At 43.4% G+C, this 23,896-nt stretch overlaps 2 protein-coding genes across 2 annotated transcripts in view; both read left to right on the forward strand.

Annotated features, from left to right (window-relative positions):
• Window positions 1-16,775, forward strand: part of LOC134396133 (zinc finger protein 135-like) — a 28,111-nt gene extending 11,336 nt beyond the window's left edge. Inside the window, exons 5-9 of the mRNA XM_063122505.1 lie at window positions 1,308-1,434; window positions 3,019-3,150; window positions 6,122-6,256; window positions 11,754-11,966; window positions 14,856-16,775. Coding sequence (XP_062978575.1) covers window positions 1,308-1,434; window positions 3,019-3,150; window positions 6,122-6,256; window positions 11,754-11,966; window positions 14,856-16,012 — 1,764 coding nt within the window. The 3' untranslated portion in view covers window positions 16,013-16,775. The remainder of the gene's footprint in view (window positions 1-1,307; window positions 1,435-3,018; window positions 3,151-6,121; window positions 6,257-11,753; window positions 11,967-14,855) is intronic.
• Window positions 7,915-9,997, forward strand: LOC134396246 (zinc finger protein OZF-like). The gene is made up of 2 exons (XM_063122667.1): window positions 7,915-9,061; window positions 9,937-9,997. Exons 1-2 carry the CDS (start codon window positions 8,016-8,018, stop codon window positions 9,938-9,940), a joined length of 1,050 nt encoding a protein of 349 aa, XP_062978737.1. The 5' UTR covers window positions 7,915-8,015; the 3' UTR covers window positions 9,941-9,997.
• Window positions 16,776-23,896: the final 7,121 nt, after the last annotated feature.

Below are 23,896 nucleotides of genomic sequence, written 5' to 3' on the forward strand. Positions count from 1 at the left end.
ACGAAGATTTTTTTGAACCGAGAATTTCCTGATTCACAGCTTAGCCCCTTAACCGTTATACAACATAGAATCATAGAATAATAGAGTTGGAAGGGGCCTACAAGGCCATCGAGTCCAACCCCCTGCTCATTGCAGGAATCCACCTTAAACCATCCCTGACAGATGGTTGTCCAGCTGCCTCTTGAAGGCCTCTAGTGTGGGAGAGCCCATGACCTCCCTAGGTCATTGGTTCCATTGTCGTACCGCTCAACAATCAGGAAATTTTTCCTGATGTCCAGCCAGAATCTGGCTTCCTTTAACTTGAGCCCGTTATTCCGTGTCCTGCACTCTGGGAGGATCGAGAAGAGATCCTGGCCCTCCTCTGTGTGACAACCTTTCAAGTGTTTGAAGAGTGCTCTCATGTCTCCCCTCAGTCTTCGCTTCTCCAGGCCCAGTTCTTTCAGTCTCTCTTCATAGTGCTTTGTTTCCAGACCCCTGTTCATCCTGGTTGCCCTCCTCTGAACACGCTCCAGCTTGTCCGCATCCTTCTTGAATTGTGGAGCCCAGAACTGGACGCAATACTCTAGATGAGGCCTAACCAGGGCTGAATAGAGAGGAACCAGTACCTCACGTGATTTGGAAGCTATACTTCTATTAATGCAGCCCAAAATAGCATTTGCCTTTCTTGCAGCCACATCGCACTGTTGGCTCATATTCAGCTTGCGATCGACAACAATTCCAAGATCCTTCTCGTTTGTAGTATTGCTGAGCCAAGTATCCCCCATCTTGTAACTGTGCCTTTGGTTTCTATTTCCTAGATGTAGAACTTGGCATTTATCCCTATTAAATTTCATTCTGTTGTTTTCGGCCCAGCACTCCACCCTATCAAGATCTCCCTCCAGTGGGGCTCATTGTCTAAAAGCCCCACTTCAAAAAGAAGCAATGGGGTGCAGAGGAGTAGCAGGGAGGGGGAAGGATCCAGCATCCCCCCTTTTCTCACCCATCTCTTGTGTGTTCATCTGGCTGCTAGTCCTGAATTACATTGTGAATTCGTGCTGTTAAGTCTGGCTACCTGTCCAAATTTACATTGTGAAGTTGTGCGTTCCCACCCAACAACTGCTAATAAGCCTTTGGCTTCAACCCACATTCTAAGACGCAGGTCATGACCATCCCATCTGCCTTTATTCTTGCAAATTGGACTAGTCCAATGTACTAGTCCATATGAACGCGCGCACACAAATGGTGGACTTCAATCTGTGCGTTAACACAGTTTCTTGTGCAGATGGATCTGACAGTCGTGTGTGTGTGTGTGTGTCTTCTGTTTCCAGGGACTGCTGAACCTCAAGGAGACGGGGGTGTCTCTGCATGTGGTTGAACGGACTCTGACACAGCCAGGCCAACAGACTATGTTTTGGCAAGTCCTGCCAGAGGAGGATGGGAACATGCAGTCTTTTGGTAAGGGCGGCTCAAGTCCAGTAAACATCAGATGGGGGAACTTTTTAGAAACAGAAAATGATAAACAGGAAGAGAGGTACTCTTTCACATTCTATATTATTATTTTTATTATTATTATTTACAATATTTATATACTGCTCCCCATTCAGAATTTCGGAGCGGTAGACAAAATAAAATAGTATAAAAACACATTTAAAGTACATTTTTAAAAGCAACAAAGTGCAAAATAAACCGCAGCTGGTCATTAAGGGAAGGCTTCAAGGAACAACAACGTTTTCAGGAGGTGCCGGAAGGAATACAAGGTTGGAGCCTGCCTGACCTCCAGAGGCAGTGAATTCCATAGGAGGGGGGCCACCACACTGAAGGCTCTTGCCCTGGTGGACTCCAATCGGACGATAGGTCTATGTGGAACCACCAGGGGCAGGCCCTCGGATGCCCTCAGTGACCAGGCAGGTTGATAGGGGAGAAAGCGCACTCTCAGGTTTCATGGTTCCAAGTTGTTTCATAGAATCGTAGAATCATAGAGTTGGAAGGGGCCTATAAGGCCATGATTTTTAATCATCAATTCACAAAGTTCTAAAATTGTGCTAAATGCTTTGCATGGCCCCCATCTAAAAGCGGGGGCATAAGAGCATAACATTGAAGAAGTAAGCCACAAAGGAGAATAGGGGTGAGTATTAGTAATTAATATTTTAAAAAGTGTTAAAAGTGCTGTGAAAAATGTTCTTACGGGAGGTGAAGGTTACCTTGGGATGTGAGTGGAAGTGTGTGGTTAGTGACCTTCCCGATGTTGTGATGAACATTAGAACACTGGCCTTCCTGATGTTGCTGGATTGCAGTGCCCATCTTCCTTTGCCACTGGCTCTATGCTGGCTAGGGCTGCCGAGAATTATAGTCCAATAATTTTGGAGGGCCACAAGTTGCCCACCTCTGGGTTGGTTCTTGATGACCTCTTAGAAGGAAATTGGACAAGGGGGTGGATGCAAGGTGGCTGAATAAAAGTGCCAAGGGTCCAGGGATGTCGTCTGTGGCTTCCATAGCTCTTCTGCCCTCCCTGCCAGGATCAGAAGCAATTATGCAAAATAGCCCCGCTGCCTTGATTGGTGCAGTTTGAAAAAAATTACCAACTCCAGGAGCATAATCTGTTCGGGAACAGAATGTTGACTTCATGGTTTAGCACACATAGCCTTGGACAGGAGCAAAAGGGAGACATGTTCAGAAGACCCCTTGAATCCTGCTGGTTAAGGCTTTTGGCTAAGCAGCAGGGTTTCAGGTGTCTTGTGCGATGCGTTTCCTTAAACCCTCCTCACTCACTAACCCCAGTTGGTTTGTCTGCAGCAGGGTTAGTAGCTCTAACTGTGGTTTAAATTTTTGTGCAACAGCATGGCTTGTGGTTAGTGCTAACCCCAGAGAACCACAGAGCCTGAAGTGTCGTCTGAACAGGGCCATAATCATAAGGCAGGGTAAAAAAGATGAATGTAGCAGAGACATTGTGGATCCATTGGAAATGGAGATATAGCAGAAGGAAATTCCAGAAAAGAGGTCACCTGAGCATGGTTAAAATTCCTCTCTCTGTCTCTATAGGTGACGGGAAGGGTCAGCTGAAGGTGGAGAATTCTCAGTGTGGACGAAATGAGCCAGAGGACACATCCAGGACACTGCCACAAATAAGCCAAGGGAACGTGTCAGTGACAGCTGAGATACACGAGGAAAGATGTGAGTCTGAGAGGGGACAGGGAGGGAGCCCCTGAAAGCTCGAAATGAAGGCAGCCAATTCTCAGAAGGGCTTGGAGCTTCTCGTATTCAAAAACACACAGTGCAGAGAAGGGAGGAGGGATGTCCTTGTTCTCTAGTATGATCGAAGGAAATGGCACAAATCAGGACTACTTGTGTAACATCTCGGAGAGAACACATTGGAGAGAATGTCTCATATTAGGGAGGTTGCTGGGGCGGGCGGTGATTACAGCAGAAACCAAGCCCTGATCAACATCAAATAAGACACACGAGAAATAAATCATGCAAATGTTCCAGAGAGTGGGGAAAGCTTCCATCATAGAGTTAGTCTGCTTAGACATCAGAGCATCCATGCAGGAATGAAGGCTTACCCTTGCTCTGAAAGTGAAGAAAGCTTTGCGTGGTGAGCAAATTTGAGGAGGCTACAGCGAATATATATTGGAGAGAAACCTTGCAAAGGTCCTGAATGTTGGAGAAACTTCTCTCGGAAAACAAATTTGTGGAGACATCAGAGAATTCGTTCTGGAGCCAAACCTTACAAATGCCTCAAGTGAACTTCTCACGGAAGGATGACTTTGCTGAGACATCAGAGAATCCACAGAAGACAGTGAACTTCTGAATGTTCCAATTGTGGGATAAATAGTGGCCACAAACACACAGCAATTAGCCACCTGTGTAATACAGCATTAATAGGGTTAATTGTCTGATGGACAACTGTTCTGGAGACATTTTCAGGCTTGAATTTCACTTTGTTAGGAACAAGTAGGTTTGCTTAAGCTGCCATCGTGTACCTGCTTACCACTGAACAGGGAAAGGGCTTCCTTTTGAGTAAACATAACCATCTCCGTACATTTTTGCCTAGTGTTGCTCTCTGAGGTTTCATATGGACCCCCATCTCTTGTACCCGAGTTCCATATTTATTTATTTTTTAGTGGAGATGCCTGTGGCTTGAACCTGCAACTTCTGGCATGCATAGCATGCACACTGGAGAGAATATCATCTGACTATCCCATTTATGTTAGTGGGTGGGCAAAAACCATTTCTTAATCAACATCAAGAAGCAAATAATATCAAATGCAGGTGTGTTCTTTTATGGTGGTAATATCTTATGCTAAGCTAGAGGCATGTTGCGGCCTCTCAAGGTCTGCCTCCCAAACCTGAGTGGTCTTCTTTGCGCCTGCCCCCATCATCAGAAGGTTTACTGGCAGGATGAAATGGGTCCAATGTGCTCTTGAGTGCCTTGTATAGCTCCTTGGCGCGCTGCAAGAGTAGCAGAAATAGAATAAATTATGCAAATAAAACTGTTACGCAGATAAAAGCTGCACAGAATCTGAACCAGCAGAAGATGGAGGAAAGGCCTACGAAAGGAGGCTGCAGGAGAACTGAGGAGTCCAGGAAGACAAAATCCCACTTTTTCTTTCTCTTCAGGGGATGGGGAGAGAAATCAGCTAAAGATTGAAAATCCTGCAGCAGAGAAAGATTGGGCCAGAGGGTAAACGTAGGACAATATCATAAATATCCCCACAAAATCTTCCTGTGGCACCTGGAACTCATCAGCAGAGATGTGAATCCGAAGAGCAGTAGAAGAATCTTGTCAAAGGAAGGTCTTAACCAAATTTCCACAATGTGCAGAAGAGGAAATAATCTGCTTGCTTTGCAAATATAGAATGGACTGCCACAGATCAGGACTTTTATGCCAGAGAGGGCTACTATGAATGCCTCATAGTACCAGCAAGAAATCAGACCGTGATAAATGTGAGAGATTTCCAGTGGAGGAGAAACCTTACAAAAGGGTTTGGGAAATGCGTCATGCAAAGACAACGTTTGATGAGACCTGAGAGATACATATTGAAGATAAACTGTGCACACGTTCTGAGTGTGTACACTTGGAGCAATGATGTTTTGGACTACAACTCCCATCAGCCCTAGCCTGCATGACCAATGATCAGGGGAACCCAGTTGGAGAAGGTTGATCTAATCCAATATCAGGGAACTCATAGAGGCTCCTCTGTTATTAATTTCCCTAGCTTCCAAAAAGTTCCAATCAGAAAGTTGCACTGTTCAAACATCAAAGTATCCCTGCTGTATTTTGAGAGAGTTTTGACTCCCCCTTGTCCACAGGTGTTTTCTATTCCTGAAGGGAATTCCCTGTGTAGGGGAGGGAGGAACATTTATCCCATCGAATTAGTGGATAATCTGAAAGGGATAATTAATTAAAATATATTATTTATTTATTTATTTTATTACATTTATATACCACCCCCCAATACTCTATATTGGTAGAGTAACCAATATACTTTGGTTACTTTATTAGGAAGAAGTTAAAATGGCTCAGGCTGGATGTTTAAGCATACATACTGAGAATACCTTCCATTTGTTTTAGTGGAATGCTTTTAAGTAAATAAAATTTTTGAAATCAGTCAAATTAAAAGACACAGTTCTTGTTTATCGCCAAGGCACCATGGAAATAGCTTTTGGGAGCCGTGGTGCTGAAATCTTTTGCTTTCCACAGCACAATCCCCAGGTTTACATTTGAGATGTTCCTTCTCCACCTCTACAGGGAGACCGTGATGACTTATAGGAAGGAAGGAGGCAAATCAGGTCTTCGGTGCCCCAATTAGCTCCTTCTGTGATCAGCTGAATCAGATGATGTATAAACAAGCAAAAGAGCCATCTATGCCTTTATTTTCTTAATTTACAAAGGCAGAAAAAACTACCTTTTCCAGGAGTGGAACCTGGGTTAAGGGAAGAATATACGCAGATCTGGATGTAAGGAGAAGGGCAATGTGTTGACAGAGAGAGAGAGAGAGAGAAATATGAGTTTAGCAGAGACATTCAGAAACTTCTGGAAAGGGAGCTATGGCAGGAGAGAAGGCCAGGAGAAAGGAAGTTACAGGAATCTAGAAAAGAGTTGGCAAGACGATGGACAACATTCCTCTTTCTGTCTCTTCAGGTGATGAAAAGAGATATTGGATCAACATGGCGAAATCTCAGCAAGGAGATACTGAGCCAGAGGAAATACACAGGGTGGTAGTAGAAACAATCCAGTGGAATTTTCCTGTGACATCTGAAACACATGAACTGAGATGTGAGTCCAAAGGGCAACAGGAGAAGAATCCAGTGGACAGAGGGAGAGAATGCAATGAGCCTGTAGAAGGTCGTACAGGTGCTTTTGGCAATTCCTCTGCAGTGCCAACAGAGAAGGAAAAGCCCTTATTTTCCAACTATGGGAGAAAATACCACTGCAAGTCAGATCTTGTTGTGACGCACACTGGGGAGAACCCCTTTGACTGTTCCATGTGGGAGGAAGAGATCCAGACAAAACATTGCCTTCATAAACCTCAGGGAATCCTTACAGGAGAGAAGCAATATGTACTCTCTGAATGTGGGGAAAGTTTCCATCAGAGAGATGACTTAATCCGACACCAGAAGAACCACCCAAGAGAGAAACCTCATGAAGGCCCTGATGTTGGAAAAAGCTTCAGACACAGACAAACTTTGCAGAAATATCAGAACATTCATTCAAGAAGGGATCTCTATGTATGTTCTCTGTGTAGGAAAAGCTTCACTTCTAGAGCAGAACTAACAAGACATCAGAGAATACATACTGGAGAAAAACCATATAAATGCCCGGAGTGTGGTAAAAGCTTCAATCGCAGAGAGAACTTGATGAGACATCACAGAATTCATACTGGAGAGAAACCATATGAATGTCCTCACTGTGGGAAATCCTACAGCCGGAAAGAACAATTGATTGGTCATCAGAAAATCCATACTGGAGAGTAGCCATTTAAAGTTTACCAGACACCAGAGAATTCACACAGGACAGAGACCTCATGAAAGGCCCAACTGTGGAAACAGTTTCAGTCAGAATAATAGATTAATTAAGCATCTGAGCATTAATTAAGCATATTGTCCCTGAGCAATATTGGCAGTTTCTGCTCCCCTGGCAAACAGTTGTTTTTTGAGGGAGGTGAACTTTTAAGTAGTTATGGCATAGATGCTGGCTGGCACCTAACCCCTTCAAAATGGGCTCCCATCAGAGGCTATTACCATAAATACCATTTTTCTTACCTGTTTAGAATCCTGATAAGCAACTGGGTGGCAGATGCATTCCTCAGGGGGCTGGATTTGACACAGGGCCCTTCAGTTGCTCACCACTCTTATTTCCTGGGAATACTATGCAAAATGCTCCAGAAGCCGTTTTCATATTGTGAATAAGATGTATATAGACTTTGGTGGAAAATCCTACACGTATGTAGTGGGGTGTAGCACTCAATGGCTCTCATCAGACTTTCTAATATGCAAATCTGGTTGGAAATCAATCATTGTTCCTATCCCTGGATTTTCTCAAGTAATCTTGGGAACTGCAATTCTGGGAGGTGTTGAAATCTTTTGCCTCTCAAAGCACAGCGTTTTGAGTTGCGCCCATTCAACAGGCAAACTGTGCTGCGAGATATGACAGGTAGATTGGCAAGGCACAGGTCTTGTCTTTAGTGCCCCAAATAGATACTCTGCAATTTAGCTGAAGCAGACACTGTTAAAAAAATAAAATTAAAAAAAAGCCAAAATAGCCATTTTTGCCTCTTTTTTTCTTTCTTTTTTTCCTAAATTTATAAAGACTACAGAAACAATCTTTTCCAGAAGCAGAATGTTTGTTAAGTGAAGAGTACACACAGCCCTGGATATAAGGAGAGCGGTGATGTGGTGAGAAAGAGAGAGAAAGAATGCAAAGCAGAGGCTTAGCAGAGTCATTCTGAATCGGCAGGAAAGGAAAGGGAGAAATTGCAGGCTTGAAGGCCAGGAAGAAGGAGGTTGCAGGAGACTAGAAAAGAGGTGACCAGAATATGGACAAAATTCCTCTTTCTGTCTCTTCAGGTAATGAAAAGAGATGTTGGATCAAGATGGAGAAATCTCGGCAGGAAGAGATTTTGCCAGGAAAAACACACCAGGTGTTAACAGAAACATGCCATTGGAATTTTCCTGTGACAACTGAAATGCATGAGCTGAGATGTGAGTCCAAACAGCCGCAGAAGAAAAAGCCAGTGGGAAGAGAGAGAGAATGCAAAGGCCTTGCAGAAGATCTCATAGATGTTTATAGCAAAACCTCTGCACTGCAAGTAGAGGGGGAGAAACCATTGTTCTCCAAGCATGGGAGAAAATACTGCTACAAGCCAGATGTTGTGACATACCCTGGGGAGAAGCCCGTTGAATGTCCCGCATTGATGGAAGAGATCCAGACAAAATGTTGCCTTCATAAACCTCAGGGAGTCTGTACAGGAGAGAAACAATATGTACTCTCCACATGTGGGGAAAGTTTACATCAGACAGACTATGTCATAGGGGACCGAAACAGTCATCTAGAAGAGAAATTTTATGAATGTTCAGAAGATGGAAAAAGCTTGAGACATGAACAGATATTGCAGAAATATCAGAATACATATGCAGAAAGGAAGTTCCATGAATGTTCTACTTGTGGGAAAAGCTTTACTTATAGAGCAGAATTAACCAGACATCAGAGAATTCATACCGGACAAAAACCATATGAATGTCCTGAGTGCAGGAAACACTTCAGTCGGAGAGAGAACTTGATGAGACATCAGAGAATCCATACTGGGGAGAAACCATATGAATGTTCTCAATGTGAGAAATGCTTCACTCAGCGAGGAGATTTGAAAAAACATCAAAGAATTCATACTGGAGAGAAACCATACAAATGCTTTCAGTGTGGGAAATGCTTTGGACGGAAGGAACACTTAATTGGTCACCAGAGAATCCATACTAGAGAGTATCCGTTGAAATGCCATGAATGTGGGCGAGGCTTTTCTCGGAAAGATATGTTAATCAAGCACCAGAGAACACACAGAGGACAGAGGTCTTACGAAAAGCCCAAGTGAGGAAACCGTTTCAGTTAGAAAAATAGTCTTAAGCATCGGTCAGCAACTATTTTTGGGAGGGGCCACTTTTACACAGCAACTAAGGAGTAGTGAACCAACATCTAATCTTGATTGGTCTGTCAACAGGTTCAGTTACCACAGATGCTATTTTCTTCACACTTGTTTTAGCTGGATTTGCCTCAGAGCCTTTGAAGGGGTTGGTTTCTTTATATCCCCTGAAAATGTTGCATTCTCCACAAAAAGTTTCAGGAACCATTTTCATCTTAGCAGTAAGAAGTAGACTCACTTTGGCTAGAAGCCCCAAGTACATACTTAGTACTCATTGGCTGCTGTGGGACTTGCGAGTGTGCAAATCTGCTTGGAATTAAACCGTGGCTCCTGCCATTGCCTTTTCTCAAGGAACATTGGGAATATGATGAAATGGTTTTACTCCTAAAGCACGATTAACAGCATTTGAGTTGTCCCCGTTCCCCTTCAACGAGGAAACTTTGATGTGAGACATAACTGATAGTATGGGAAGGGCTGAGATCCGGTCTTCATGGTCTCAAATAGCTTCTCTGTGTGATTAGCTGAAGCAGACTTTGTACAAGTCCCCCAAACTAGCCACTTTTTGCTTTATATTCTTAACATATACAGGCAGTAAAAACCACGTTCTTCAGGAGCAGAGCCTGGGTTAAGTGAAGAATACACCCAGCCCAGGATGAAAGGAGAGGGGTGATGTGTTGACAGAAAGAAAGACAAAAGCCGGTTATAATATTCTGGATCAGTGTGTAAGGGAGATATAGAAGCAAGGAAGGCCAGGAGGAAGGAGATTGCAGGAGTGTAGAAAAGTGACAGAGCGTGGACAACATTCCTCTTTCTGTCTCTTCAGGTGATGAAAAGAGATGTTGGATCAAGATGGAGAAATCTCAGGAGGGAGAGACTGTGCCAGAGGAAACACACAGGGTGGTAGCAGAAACAATCCAGTGGAATTTTCCTGGGGCATCTGAAAAAGGGCAGCAGGAGAAGAACCCAGTGGAGAGAGGGAGAAAATGCCATGAACCCACAGAAGGCCGTACGGGTGCTTTTGGCAATTCCTCTGCAGTGCCAACAGAAGGGGAAAAGCCGTTGTTCTCTAAGTATGAGAGAAAATACCACTGCAAGTCAGATCTTGTTGTGACGCACACTGCGGAGAACCCCTTTGAATATTCCATGTGTGGGGAAGAAGTCCAGACAAAACGTTGCCTTCATATACCTCAGGGAATCCTTACAGGAGAAAAACAATATGCACTCTCTGAATGTGGGGAAAGTTTCCACCAGAGAGATGATTTTATCCAACAGAATGACTGCTCAAGAGAGAAACCTCATGAAGGTCCTGATGTTGGAAACAGCTTCAGACACAGACAAACTTCGCAGAAATATCAGAACATTCATTCAAGAAGGGATCTCTACGTATGTTCTCTGTGTGGGAAAAGCTTCACTTCTAGAGCAGAACTAACAAGACATCAGAGAATACATACTGGAGAGAAACCATATAAATGCCCAGAGTGTGGTAAAAGCTTCAATCGCAGAGAGAACTTGATGAGACATCACAAAATTCATACTGGAGAGAAACCATATGAATGTTCTCAGTGTGGGAAATGCTTCAGACGGAAAGAACACTTGATTGGTCATCAGAAAATCCATACTGGATAATAAATCCAGTATGGGAGAGCTTCGGCTATTGGGTGGTATAAAAATGTAATTAATTAATTAAATAAATAAATCTTTAAGGATCATCAGACATCAGAGAACTCACATGGGGCAGATCTTATGAAAGGCCCAACTGTGGAAAGAGTTTGTTAGAAAAAAATGACTAACTAAGCGCCAGACAACCCAAGAACAATATTGGCAGTTTCTGCTTCCCAGCAAACAATTGTTTTTTAAGGAAAGAACATTTCAGAAATGCCATTTTTGTCACCTGTTTAGGATCCTGATAAGCAACTGGGTGGCCAGAATGCATCCCTCAAGGAGCTGGATTTGACACAGGGTCCTTCAGGTGCTCACCTCTCTTATTCACTGACAGTTTTATGCAAAATGCTCCAGAAACCATTTTCATTTTGTCAGTAAGTTGTATATGGGCTTTGGCAGCAAATCCTCCGCATATGTAGTGTGATGTAACACTCACTGCTAATGTGCAAAAAGGCTTGGAATTAAACCATTGTTCTGGTCATTGGTTTTACTAAAATAATGTGTGTGTGTCCAAAACCTTTGCTTCTCAAAGCACAATGCCTAGGGTTTGAGTTGCCACCTTTCTCCTTCAGCAGGCAAACATGATGTGAGACGTGACAGGTAGATTGGAAAGGGGCAGGCCTGGTCTTCAGTGTCCCAAATAGCTTCTCTCCATGGTTTAGCTGAAGCAAACATTGTATAAATAAGCTAAATAGCCATTTTTTCCTTCTTTTTAATGTGTACAGGCAGCAAAAACAATTCTTCAGGAACAGAATGGGAGTTAAGTGAAGAATATTCATGTCCCTGGATGTAAGGACAGGGGTGATGTGTTGAGGGAGGGAGAGAGAGAGAGAGATAAAAGCTGAGTTTAGTAGAAAGACTGTGTTTCATCTTGAAGGGTAGATATGGCAGAAGAGAAAGCCAGAAGGAAGGAGGTAGCAGGAATCTAGAAAAAAGCTGACCAGAGCATGGTCAAAATTCCTCTTTCTGTCTCTTCAGGTGATGAAAAGAGATGTTGGATCAAGATGGAGAAATCTCAGCAAGGAGATACTGAGCCAGAGGAAACACACAGGGTGGTAGCAGAAACAATCCAGTGGAATTTTCCTGTGACATCTGAAATGCATGAACTGAGATGTGAGTCCAAAGGGCAACAGGAGAAGACGACAGTGGAAAGAGGGAGAGAATTCACTGAACCTGTAGAAGGTCGTACAGGTGCTTTTGGCAATTCCTCTGCAGTGTCAACAGAGGGGGAAAAGCCCTTATTCTCCAAATATGGGAGAAAATATCACTACAAGTCAGATCTTGTAGCAGGGGAGAACCCCGTTGAATATCCCACACGGGAAGAGATCCAGACAAAACATTGCCTTCATAAACCTCAGGGAATCCTTACAGGAGAGAAACAATATGTACTCTCTGAGTGTGGGGAAAGTTTCCATCGGAGAGATTTCATCGGATACCAGAATAACCAACCCAAAGAGAAACCTTATGAATGTCCTGAGGACGGGAAAAGCTTCAAACACAGAGTGACTTTTCAGAGATCTCAGAACACTCATGCAGGCAGGAAACCGCATGAATGTTCTATGTGTGGGAAAAGCTTTACTTATAGAGCAGAACTAACAAGACATCAGAGAATTCATACTGGAGAGAAACCATATGAATGTTCTGAGTGTGGGAAGTGCTTCAGGCAGAGAGTACACTTGAGCGGTCATCAGAGAATCCATACCGGAGAGAAGCCATTCAAATGCCCCGAATGTGGGAGAGGCTTCTCTCGGAGAAATAAGTTGATTGGACATCAGAGAACTCATAGAACCTTCATAAGGTCTCTGTCTTCTGAGGGTAGGAAGAATTTGGACCAGAGAACTACACTCATTAAACATCACAGTCTGCATGATGGGTACTGAGAGAATTCATCCCTTGCAATCTAGGGCATTGTTTCCTTGAATGCCACTCAGAAAGGAGAAGGGCCTAAATTCCCACCCACTAAAGTGGCCTACTAGCAGCAGATTCTGTTGCCACAGACAAATGAAAGGGAAAGGTGAAGGCTCAGGTTCTTGCTCTGGAATGAATAATTATGTATTAAATAATACATCTAACTTAAGTGTTACATGAACAGTTCCATATTTTTTTGTTTTTGTTTTTAATCATCTACTTTTCCAAAGCTCTAAGACGGTTATTTCTTAATCATGGCAGTAGCTCCTGTTTCCCTCTTTGCTAGGGATAATGAGGTTACAACCTAACAACCATGGACTAACTGAAAGGAAGACATGTCAAAAGGCACATCATACAAAATGTTGAGGAGATACAGGACACAAAAAAACCATAATCATATAATGGGCTAAGACGTCCCCATGGGAAAAAATGAACTATCCACTTGTATTGAAACAAGTCATAATTTGGAGGTGGAGAGAAATATCTCTGAAATTTGGAAGTAAAGTTAGAGCAGACTTCCCCCACCTGGTGCTCTCCATATGTGTTGGACTACAGTTCCCATCATCTCCAGCCAGCCTCACTGACACATCTGCAGGGCATCCAGTTGGAGAAGGCTGAATAAGAGCACTAGTCACAAATCAACAGTTACTCATACATACACAAAATGCCAAAACAAACAAAAAGTGTGTTTTAGTCTATAGACCTTTCCACATATTAGTATATAAAACAAACAGTAAAATAGGAATAAATTAAAGTAAGTAAAATAAATATAAGAGCCTTGTGTGGCGCAGAGCGGTAAAGCAGCAGTTTCTGCAGCTGAAACTCTCCCCATGGCCTGAGTTCGATCCCAGTGGAAGCTGGTTTCAGGCAGCCAGCTCGGGTCGACTCAGCCTTCCATCCCCCCGAGGTCAGTAAAATGAGTACCCAATGCTGGGGGAAAGGTAATAACGGCCGGGGAAGGCAACGGCAAACCACCCCGCTATAAGGCCTGCCAAGAAAACGTCAGCGAAAGCTGGCATCCCTCCAAGAGTCAGTAATGACTCAGTGCTTGCACGAGAGGTTCCTTTCCTTTTCCTAAAATAAATATAATAAGTATGATACAATTAATCATAAAAAGTTGAGTTGGAAGCTAAACAACACACACACACACACACACACACACACACACTACATAAAATCAGCAACCAACTTTACATTATAAATCGTTCCCTCACCATTGATCTCCCAATAGCTGTTACTGTCAGCCATTCATTAATTGAAATCCCATCTTAAGAGGGTATTTGGCTGTTCGTTCAGTTTCAACCTCATTTGTGCCAGCCAACATATACGAAGCATAAAAACCAAATCTCTTTAGTGCAAAATGCAGATCGGCTCTTATAAAAATTGAAAGTGAATCCACAAGGTGGTAGTGAGGAATGCTTAGCAACACTTGCAAAAGGAGAGACTGTCTGGTTGGAGATCTCTTTGTGAATTAAATGACATAACCTAAAGGAAAGGGTTCATACCAACCACAAAAGATGGTCCTACAATAGACTATGGCGGACATCTTATGCCACTTAGTTACAGTATCTGAAATTTGACAGATATATTTCCAATATATTTTCATTGCTGAGCATAAGTCTGAGATGTTGCCTCTCCTTTTGATCAGTCTCATACTACAGATGCCATGTTCCCCATCCTTCATATGCAGCTGAGCATTCAAATGGCATCCTTCATGGGAGACTAAGGCTGCAATCTTATACACGTATATATCTGAGTAAGTCCCACTAAACTCAGTGGGATTAACTTCTGAGTAGACACATATAGGGTTGCACTGTAAAGGTTGGTGGCGGCCTGTGGAAACGACTTTTTTGTTTTGTTATTGGCGCAATTCCTAGAATTTGATCCTGAGTGATCCCATTCCCCTTCTGCATTGAAGGTGAGATGCCAAATGTGACCTGAAGCGCAAAACACAGCCGTTCTCTTCAGAGTTCCTTGCCCATCCTATGAATAGCAGCAGTTGGATAAATTATGCAGAATCAGCAAAGGTGTGCACATTGGATTGATTTGCATAATTTATACTGACCCAGTTGATCCGGAGTCTGCTGGAGAGGGCGGGAAAGCCAGTAAAAGGAGGTGGCAGGATTCCCGGGGACCAAAGCATGGGAAAAAAATCTCTCTGTGTTTCTTCAGGTGACGAGAAGAGAAGTCTGATCAAGACAGAAAACTCTCAGGAGGGAGAGATGGGGCCTGAGGAAATGCACAGCACATTGCCAGAAATATCCGAAGGGAACATTCTTGTAAAAGCTGAAATTCATGGACAGAGATGTGAGTCCAAAGGGGAACAAGGGAAGAAGCCTGTGGAGAGAGAGGATGAATGCAGTGAGGTTGCAGAAGGTCTCACAGGTACAATTAGCCAAATTTCCAGAGTGTCCCAAAGGGAAGAAATGCCCTTGTTTTCAACGTATGATATGAAGTACAGCCACAGATCAGAACTTACTATGATACATACTGGAGAGGACCACTATGAATGCCCCATATTGTTGAAAAATTTCCAGCAAAAATCACGTCTTGATAAACATCAGGGATTCGAAATGGGAGAGAAAGAAAATGAAGCTTCCGAGTACAAGAAGAGAGATAATTTGACTGCATATCAAAGTAACCATGCAGGAAAGGAAATGTATGATTATCCCGAGTGTGAAAAAAGCTTTAATTATACGCCAACATTAAAGAAAAACCAAGGAATCCATTTTGAAGGGAGACCATATCAGTGTTCTTCCTGTGGAAAAAGCTTCACATTGATGGAAACATTAAAAAGACATCAGAGAATTCATACCGGAGTAAAACCATACAGATGCCCTCAGTGTGGAAAATGCTTCAGCCAAAGAAACCATTTGAAGAAACATGAGAGAATTCATTCTGGAGTAAAACCACATAAATGTTCTCAGTGTGGGAAATGCTTCATCAACAGAGACCATTTGAAGAATCACCAGAGAATTCATACTGGAGAGAAACCGTACGAATGTCCTGACTGTGGGAAAAGCTTTAGTCGGAGAGAACATTTGAAGAAACATCAGAGAATTCATACTGGGGAGAAACCATATGAATGTTCTCAGTGTGGAAAATGTTTCAGACAGAGAGAACACTTGATTGGTCATCAGAGAACCCATATCACAGAGCATCCGTTGAAATGCCAAGAATGTGGGAGAGACTTCTCTCGGAGGGATATGTTGATCAGACATCAGGGAACTCACAGAGGACAGAAATCTTATAAATGCCCTGAATGTGGGAAGAGTTTCAGTCAGGAATATAGACTAATTAAGCATCAGAGCATCCATGAACAACATTGACCTATTTTCTGCACTCCTGATCAGCAACTATTTTTGTGTAGGATCACTTTTAAGCAGTGGTTAAGGTTTCGTGGGCCAACCCTTCGTTCCACTTTCTGTCAAAGTGGTCTGCCATCTGATTCTAAGGCCCTTTCTACACCTAAGGATTATTCCAGGAAAATGGAGGGATCATCCCTGCCTTCTCGCAGGATCCCCTGTGTGTCATTTTGGACATACAGGGATGATCCTGGGACAATCCCGGGGGGAAAAGGCAGGTGTAGGAACGGCCTAATACTACAGTTGCTACTTTCTCTATGCCTGTTTAAACTCTTAATAAGCAACTGTGTGGGCAGTATGTATCTCTTAGGGGGCTGGTTTTGTTACAGGGCACTTCAGTTGCTTAAAATCTTTGGAAAAGTGTTGAAACCTTTTGATAGACTAGAGATCTGTTGCTGCCTCCCAAAGGACGATGCCCAGGGTTTAAGCCCGTGCATACAATTTGTGCTCGCTCCATCTCGGAGAAAATATCACAGAGCTGGAAAGGTGCAGAAAGGGCAACTGAAAGGATTAGTGGCTTGGAGTAGGGTGACCCTATTTTGGAAACCAAAAAGGAGGACATGGTCGGCCCCCAAGGGTCCCAAAGGTCCAGCACCAAGGGGGGGTGCCCACCCGAACATAGCCTTGGTCACATGTCTGATTTTACAGCACACATTTAAGTCAAATCTGTTCTACATAACATCTTAATGTTAAAATCACTGAAATAAAGAACAAGTGAGAGATTCAATGTATCTGAAATTAACTTCACTCACTCCTACTTTTGTAGGTTTTGCTGTACTTTGAAGCTTTTGCTATACTCTGTGTGTTACATTCTTCCCTTCCCTCAAATATCTTTTCTGACTGTATCTTCAATCATTGCAAGCTGCTGTTGTTGTTAACAGGTTTTGCTACTGGCCGGCCGGATGGTTGGCTTTTTTTAATTTCAATTTTTTAAAAAAGCTTGTGTATAATTGTCACAAGTTTCTCTACTCTAACATTAGGGTGGGTGTTGTGGCAATAAACACTACTTTGCCCATTCACACTTCTCACTTACATACATTAGCTTGTCAAGGCTTGTGCGTTGGCACCACTTCACACATCCAGACTTTGAACTCCTGTCTGCTTCCTGCACAAACATGCAACTCAGACCCTCTTCCTAATGCCCTGCGTTGCATGCCAGCACCATGGGGCTAAGTTACAACTGATGTCTCTGGGTTGTCTGTGCAGCCTCTGTTGTCTCTCACTCTAAATCATTGCAGACAGACCAAAGCCTTCAGCCTCAAACAATCTCTCTCTCCCCCCGCCCCCAAAGTCTCCCAATGGTCCAGCTAGGCTGCACACTTGTGGCTTAGGATATTGCTTATTGCAGGTTATTGCTTGGTCATGTCTGGTGACTCTTACATTATTATTATTATTATTATTATTATTATTATTATTATTATTATTATATCCCACCTTTTGCCCAATACTTTAAAAACTTCTGCCACCAGCCGCCTCCACCTCCTCGCCTCCTGCACAACTTTGATGCACTCTTAAAACACTCTGTGTGGCAAGCCAGCCTCAGGCCCAAGCTACAGGTGCATCTGGGTTGCCTTCAGCCTCTCTCTCTGCCTTATGCTAGCCTGCCAACATTTCCAGCCTCAAATAATCCCCCCCTCTCTCTGCCAAAGTCTCCCAACGGTCCAGCCAGGCTGTGCACTTGTACCCTGTGGCTGGGGGTAGGGCAACAGCTTATAGCTTGGTTGCATCCAGTGACTCTTGCTTTTTTTAAAAAAAACTCCACCGCCAGCCGCCTCTGCCTGCACCAAAACTGGACTCTGAGACACTCTTAAAAAGGCTCTGTGTGGTACAGCAGCCTCTCAGGGCTCAGCTACAGCCATCTCTGAGTTGTGGCTTCAGTCTAACTCTGTCTCTAAGAGATATGCCAGCCAGCCAAAGCCACAAATGTATCTATTTTTCTCTGGTATGCATTTCATATGTTCTGCATTGCATCCCAGCAGTGCAGTCAGAGCCTAGCTCACAAGTGTACAAAGTGAAGTGGAAGGGAAGTGGTAGTGAAGCAAAGCAATGATATGCCAGGTTCCAACATTCGCAGCAACAGGGCATCTGCAAAGAAGAGAACCTCTCTCTCAACTGGCACCTTACTGTTGGTCGTGAGAGTTTTTCTCTAAAGATGAGCCTTCATCACCCATGATGTGGAAATTTGAGGAAAAGGCCTCTGGCCCATTCTGTTTTGCCCTGTGGGCAGCTTTGACTGACCTCTCCTTTCCCACATTTTGATTTGTGGATGCCTTGCCTCTGCTGAGCTCCAGGTACCCGACTGCACACCAAATCTGCAACAGGAAAGGTGCCCTGCTTGCCCAGGACTTCTTACCTAAAGACTGGAGATCCCCTTAATGCCAAGGGCTGAAACTGCTCAATGTGCAACACCCCAAAGAGGAGGTTTGACAACCTGAGTTTGAAGAATATGGCTCCAGCAGTTTTAAAAAATAATTTTAAAACTTTGAACTTTTTTAAAAATTCTAAAACTCAATGGATGAATAGATCTGTTTCAAACTTGGCATAGCTAAAGCCCTTGTTAAAAACAATCATGGTGCCAAGTTTCATCTCTTTATCTTTAAAAATAACATTTTAAATAATAATTTTAAATCCTTAAATTTAAAAAAATTCCTAAAAATCAATGGATGAACTGATCTGTTTCAAAATTGGTATGGCTAAAGCTCTACCTAAAAGCTATCATGATGCCAAGTTTCATTACTTTATCTTTAAAAATGACAATTTTAAAAATAATTTTAAAACCTCAATTTTAAAAAAAATCCTAAAAAATCAATGGATGAACAGATCTGTTTCAAATTTGGTATGACTAAAGCCCTACCTAAGAGCTACCATCGTGCCAAGTTTCATGCATTTATCTTTAAAAATAACAGAGTTATAAGCATTTTTGTTAATTCCCATTAGAGCTGCTCTTTGGCTGGGGAGGATTGGAAAAATTTGGATTTCCCCTCCCCCTCCCAGATTTGTCACCAGAAACCCAGATAAATCTGGGCAAATCCGGTCATATGGTCACCCTAGCTTGGAGGATTAGTGGGTTGGACTGAAAGGATTAGTGGGTTGAACTCGATGGCCTTATAGGCCCCTTCCAACTCTACTATTCAATGATTCACTGTTAGGAAAAGCTAAAAAGAGTTTTTAGTTTTGAAAAAAGATGGCTCAGAAAGAGATGGTAGAGGTTTATAAAATTGCCCATGGTGTGGAGAAAGTGGATAGGGAGAAACGTTTCTCCCGTTCTCCTAATTCAGGAACTCTGGATCGCTCTATAAGATTGATGGATAGTAAATTCAGAATGGAAAAAAAGAGAGTTTGTCTTCACACAACATGTAATTTACTTGGAGAATTTGCTGTGGCAAGATAACCTCTAGTTTAGATGGCTTTGAAAGGAGATTGTCTATATTCATGGAGGACCTACAGCTATTAACCATGATAGCTAATTTGAACTTCCCATTTTCAGAGGAATATCAGTTGCACCGGGGATGGGGGGGGGAACTAAGGGAGGGGGGCTGCTTCCTCCGTGTCCTGCATCCAGAAGGCATCTGGCTGTCCACCATTGGAAACAGGAGAGTGGACTAGATCAGCCCTTGATCTGATCTGGTAGAGTTCTTCTTATGTTCTGCCAAGACAGAAATTAAGATGTTTAGCATAACCGGTAAGACAAAACGATGCACCCTTCTTTTGTTCATGCCGTTTCCCGTACTAGCAAAATAGTACTACATTATGCAAATCTTTGAGAAATATACACATTTGTATAATTATACAGGCTGCAAAAATTTAGTACTTCTTAGCAGAGAATTTGCATTTGTTACAAAATTAGCACGGAATGGAAACAGTCTAGGCTATAAGGAGAGCGAGGTCATAGCCATCAGGACAGGCGAGAAAGCCAGCCACAAGGAGATTGCAGTGTTCTTGGGGGGAAAGAAAGATCACTAGAGCATGAACAAAAATCCTCTCTCTCTCTGCAGGTGACAGGAAGGAAATTAAGTTCAAGATGGGGAATTTTCAGTTTGGAGGAAGCCAGACACAGGAAACATCCAGGATACATCCGGATAAAACCCAGAGGAATGTGTCAGTGACAGCTGAGATCCAAGAGAAAAGTTGCAAGTCCAAAAGGCAGCAAGGGACAAACCCAGCGGAGGGAGAGAATGAATCCATTCTCACAGCTGTGCATACAAGGCCAAAAACACCCCTCGGCTTCAAATATGGGAGAAGGTATGAGTGTCCCGTGTGTGGGAAAAACCTAACTACTAGAAAAACCTTAAAAGTTCACCAGAGAATTCACACTGGAGAGAGGCCATACGAGTGTTCCCATTGTGGGAAATTCTTCACTCAGAAAATGCATTTGAGGCGGCATCAGAGACTCCATACAGGAGAAAAACCTTATCAGTGCCCTGAGTGTGGGATAGGCTTTACTCGCAAAGACACTTTGGTTAGCCACCAAAGAATTCATTTAGCCCAGTAGCTGAGTTCCTTTGGTGAGTCTTTAGTATTCTACCGGGGTGGGGGTGAGGGAGCCTCAGTGGCTTCTTACAAAACAGAGAATCCAAAGGATAGAAAAATCTAAGCAGTATTGAAAATGTGTCATCCTTCCATTCCAAGAATATTACCGTATTTCTTCGATTCTAAGACGCACTTTCCCCCCCATATAGGAGACATGATAGCACTCTTCAAATACTTAAAAGGTTGTCACACAGAGGACGGCCAGGATCTCTTCTCGATCCTCCCAGAGTGCAGGACACGGAATAACGGGCTCAAGTTAAAGGAAGCCAGATTCCAGCTGGACATCAGGAAAAACTTCCTGACTGTTAGAGCAGTACGACAATGGAACCAGTTACCTAGGGAGGTTGTGGGCTCTCCCACACTAGAGGCATTCAAGAGGCAGCTGGACAACCATCTGTCAGGGATGCTTTAGTGTGGATTCCTGCATTGAGCAGGGGGTTGGACTCGATAGCCTTGTAGGCCCCTTCCAACTCTGCTATTCTATGATTCTATGATTCCTTAGCTGAAATCGTACCAACACTTTAGATTTTCCTTGTGAGGGGGGAGCAACAACGCCTTTATAGTTTTATTTGCCATTTTATGTACCTTTTTCAGCTCTGTGATCTCCTTTCTGCAGCAAGGCAACTAGAACTGTGCATTTCCAATCCAGTGCACAAGAAGGGATCCAAACATGTAGCAGATAACGAATAAATTAAATGAAAAGGAACGTAACAGGCTTTTTACACCTGCAATTTGGAGGCACAAAATGTTCACCCTACTCCTCACTTTGGGTTGGGGCAAACTGAGTATGTACTGTTTTGTACCTTTAACACGTGTTGGCCCATGGGATTCTAGACAAATAAAATAGCCCTGGCAAAACTGAAATCAACTCAGTCCCGCACCAAAGCATATTCGTGGAGGAGCATTTTGTCGTAATGCCACCCCCCACACACACACCCTACGAAGTTGGGAGTATCTAGAATCTGGGCTTTATTCCTTTCTTTTCAGAGATGCTTGTGGTAGATTGCTGTGATGAAAAACAACTTCTGCATAAATGATGGCGTGTTTAAGAAGCTAACAATACTTTTAATAAAGTCTTGGAGTTTTGAAACGGAACAGACTGGTGTCCTTTTTATCTATTTTAGCAAGCTGAACAAGGAATACTCATGATCCAAGTCACTGTGCATGGGGTGGTGGTGGGGAGGTTTTATTATTTATTTATTTATTTATTTATTTATTTATTTATTTATTTATTTAGAGTATTTTTATCCTGCACCTCAGCCAAAAGGCTCTCGGAGCGGCTTACAATGTATCAATAAAGAAGACAGTCTCTGCCCTCAGGCTTACATTCTAAAAAAAGACATGACACACAAGGAAAAGTGGATGGGGAGGGAAGAGGGAGAAAATAAAAAGAAATTAAGGAGACTGTTTAGGCTGGTGGGAAGGCCCTGCTCCGTCCTCTCATCTCCCAATGGAGGGGCAAACCAACAGCTCCTTCTTCCCCACAAGGTGAAGATGTTAGCCCTGGGGGGGGGGGGTGTCCAACTGAAGCAGGCTCTGATGGTCCCTGCCTGCTCCAGTCTCCCTCGCATCTTCTTCCCGCCTTTTTTCCTCCAAGGAACCCAAGACGGCGTACATAACCCTCCTCCTCTCCTTTTTATCCTCACAACAACCCTGTGAGGTAGGTTGGGCTGAGAGTCTGTGACTGGCCCAAAGTCACCCAGTGGGTTTCCATGACTGAGTGGGGACGAGAACCTGGATCTCCCAACTCCCAGTCCAACACTTTAGCCACTACACACTGACTTTAGCCATGCAGGGAGCACCCATTTCCCAGAAAAATTGGAGGCAGGGCACCAAACACCTGTTTGGCAGGCTAGTGGGAGCAGATTATTCTGGGAAAGCAGTACTCAAGAAAAATAATCCCTGTGTGCCTGCTTCCCTGCAGAATTGGTCTTCTGCCACACTTGATTCGCAGCCTGGCAGGAACCCGGTTTTGCTGCAATACATAGCATACAGGGAAGTCTCACATGTCCTGTGTAGCAGGAGGGGTAGCATGTGCAGGGGGGAACTGTGGGGGCAAGGTACCCTTGAGGGGAGCATGACATCCAGCCTTTGTGGGCTGTTCGTGGCCGGGGGGGGGGCGTGTGTTGCCCACCCCTGGGACCTGGCTTCTTTTCCACCAGCAGACAAGGCAGTCAGAAACTGAATAGGAGATCCATTTCTTCCTTTTTCACTTTGCTCAGGATACCTCTCTCTATGGTATAAGGTGACCACTTCATCTATCTGACATAAGATGATGTCCCAATGTATCTTTGGACATGCCAAGGACTCATGAAGACTCCAAGAACTCATGGTGACTAATCTTTTGCCTGTTTATTTGGAAGCAACTCCTACTAGATTCAATAAGATTTACTCCAGTACGATTGTCCCTGTCGGCTTGATCCACACAACATGCAGCCTTGATGCTAAACCAGTTTATTCATCCACTGGATCCAATGAGATTTATTTTCAAATTGGATGCTTTTGCATCCATCTGATTTGGGGAGGCGGAGGGGGGGGAGAAGGAGCTGTAACAACAGAGTTGTTCAATAGGGGACTGAGACTTGCCCTGTGGATCAGACATTAAATTACAGATGGAAAAAAGCCAAAAGAGGGAACTGTGAGAGTGGCCACCACAAGAAGCAATTCTCTCTGTGTGTGTGTGTTCAGTGTCCTACTTTCCCCCCCTATCCAACCAAATATCACTGGAGGGAAGGGTCTCCCAAAGACATGTAGGCCCGCATGCTAGATCGGAGCAAGCCTTCTGTAGATGTCTGAGAGAACCTGATGTCAGGCCAGATCTAAAAGCAGGGTAAAACACTTTGAAAATGGTTTGAAAAGTGTATAAGGAGCGTGTCCTGGGCCCCAACAGTTATCAATACTGTTATAAACCATTTTATTTATTTATTTATTTATTTATTGCATTTTTATACCGCCTAATAGCCGAAGCTCTCTGGGCGGTTCACACAACTTAAAACCATTTAAAATATAAAACAAACAGTATAAAAACATGATATAAAATACAATATAAAAACACAACCAGGATAAAATCAGCAGCAGTGCAGAAATACAATTTTAAAATACAAATGTAAAACAGCAAAGTTAACATTATATTTATAAACTGTTAAAATACTGAGAGAATAAAAAGGTCTTCACCTGGCATCTGAAAAAATATAGTGTAGGCGCCAGGCGAACCACCTTAGGGAGCTCATTCCACAGCCGGGGTGCCACAGCAGAGAAGGCCCTGCTCCTGGTAGCCACCTGCCTCACTTCCTTTGGCAGGGGCTCACGGAGAAGAAC

The sequence above is a fragment of the Elgaria multicarinata genome, chromosome 3, assembly GCF_023053635.1.
Source record: "Elgaria multicarinata webbii isolate HBS135686 ecotype San Diego chromosome 3, rElgMul1.1.pri, whole genome shotgun sequence".
NCBI lineage: Eukaryota > Metazoa > Chordata > Lepidosauria > Squamata > Anguidae > Elgaria > Elgaria multicarinata.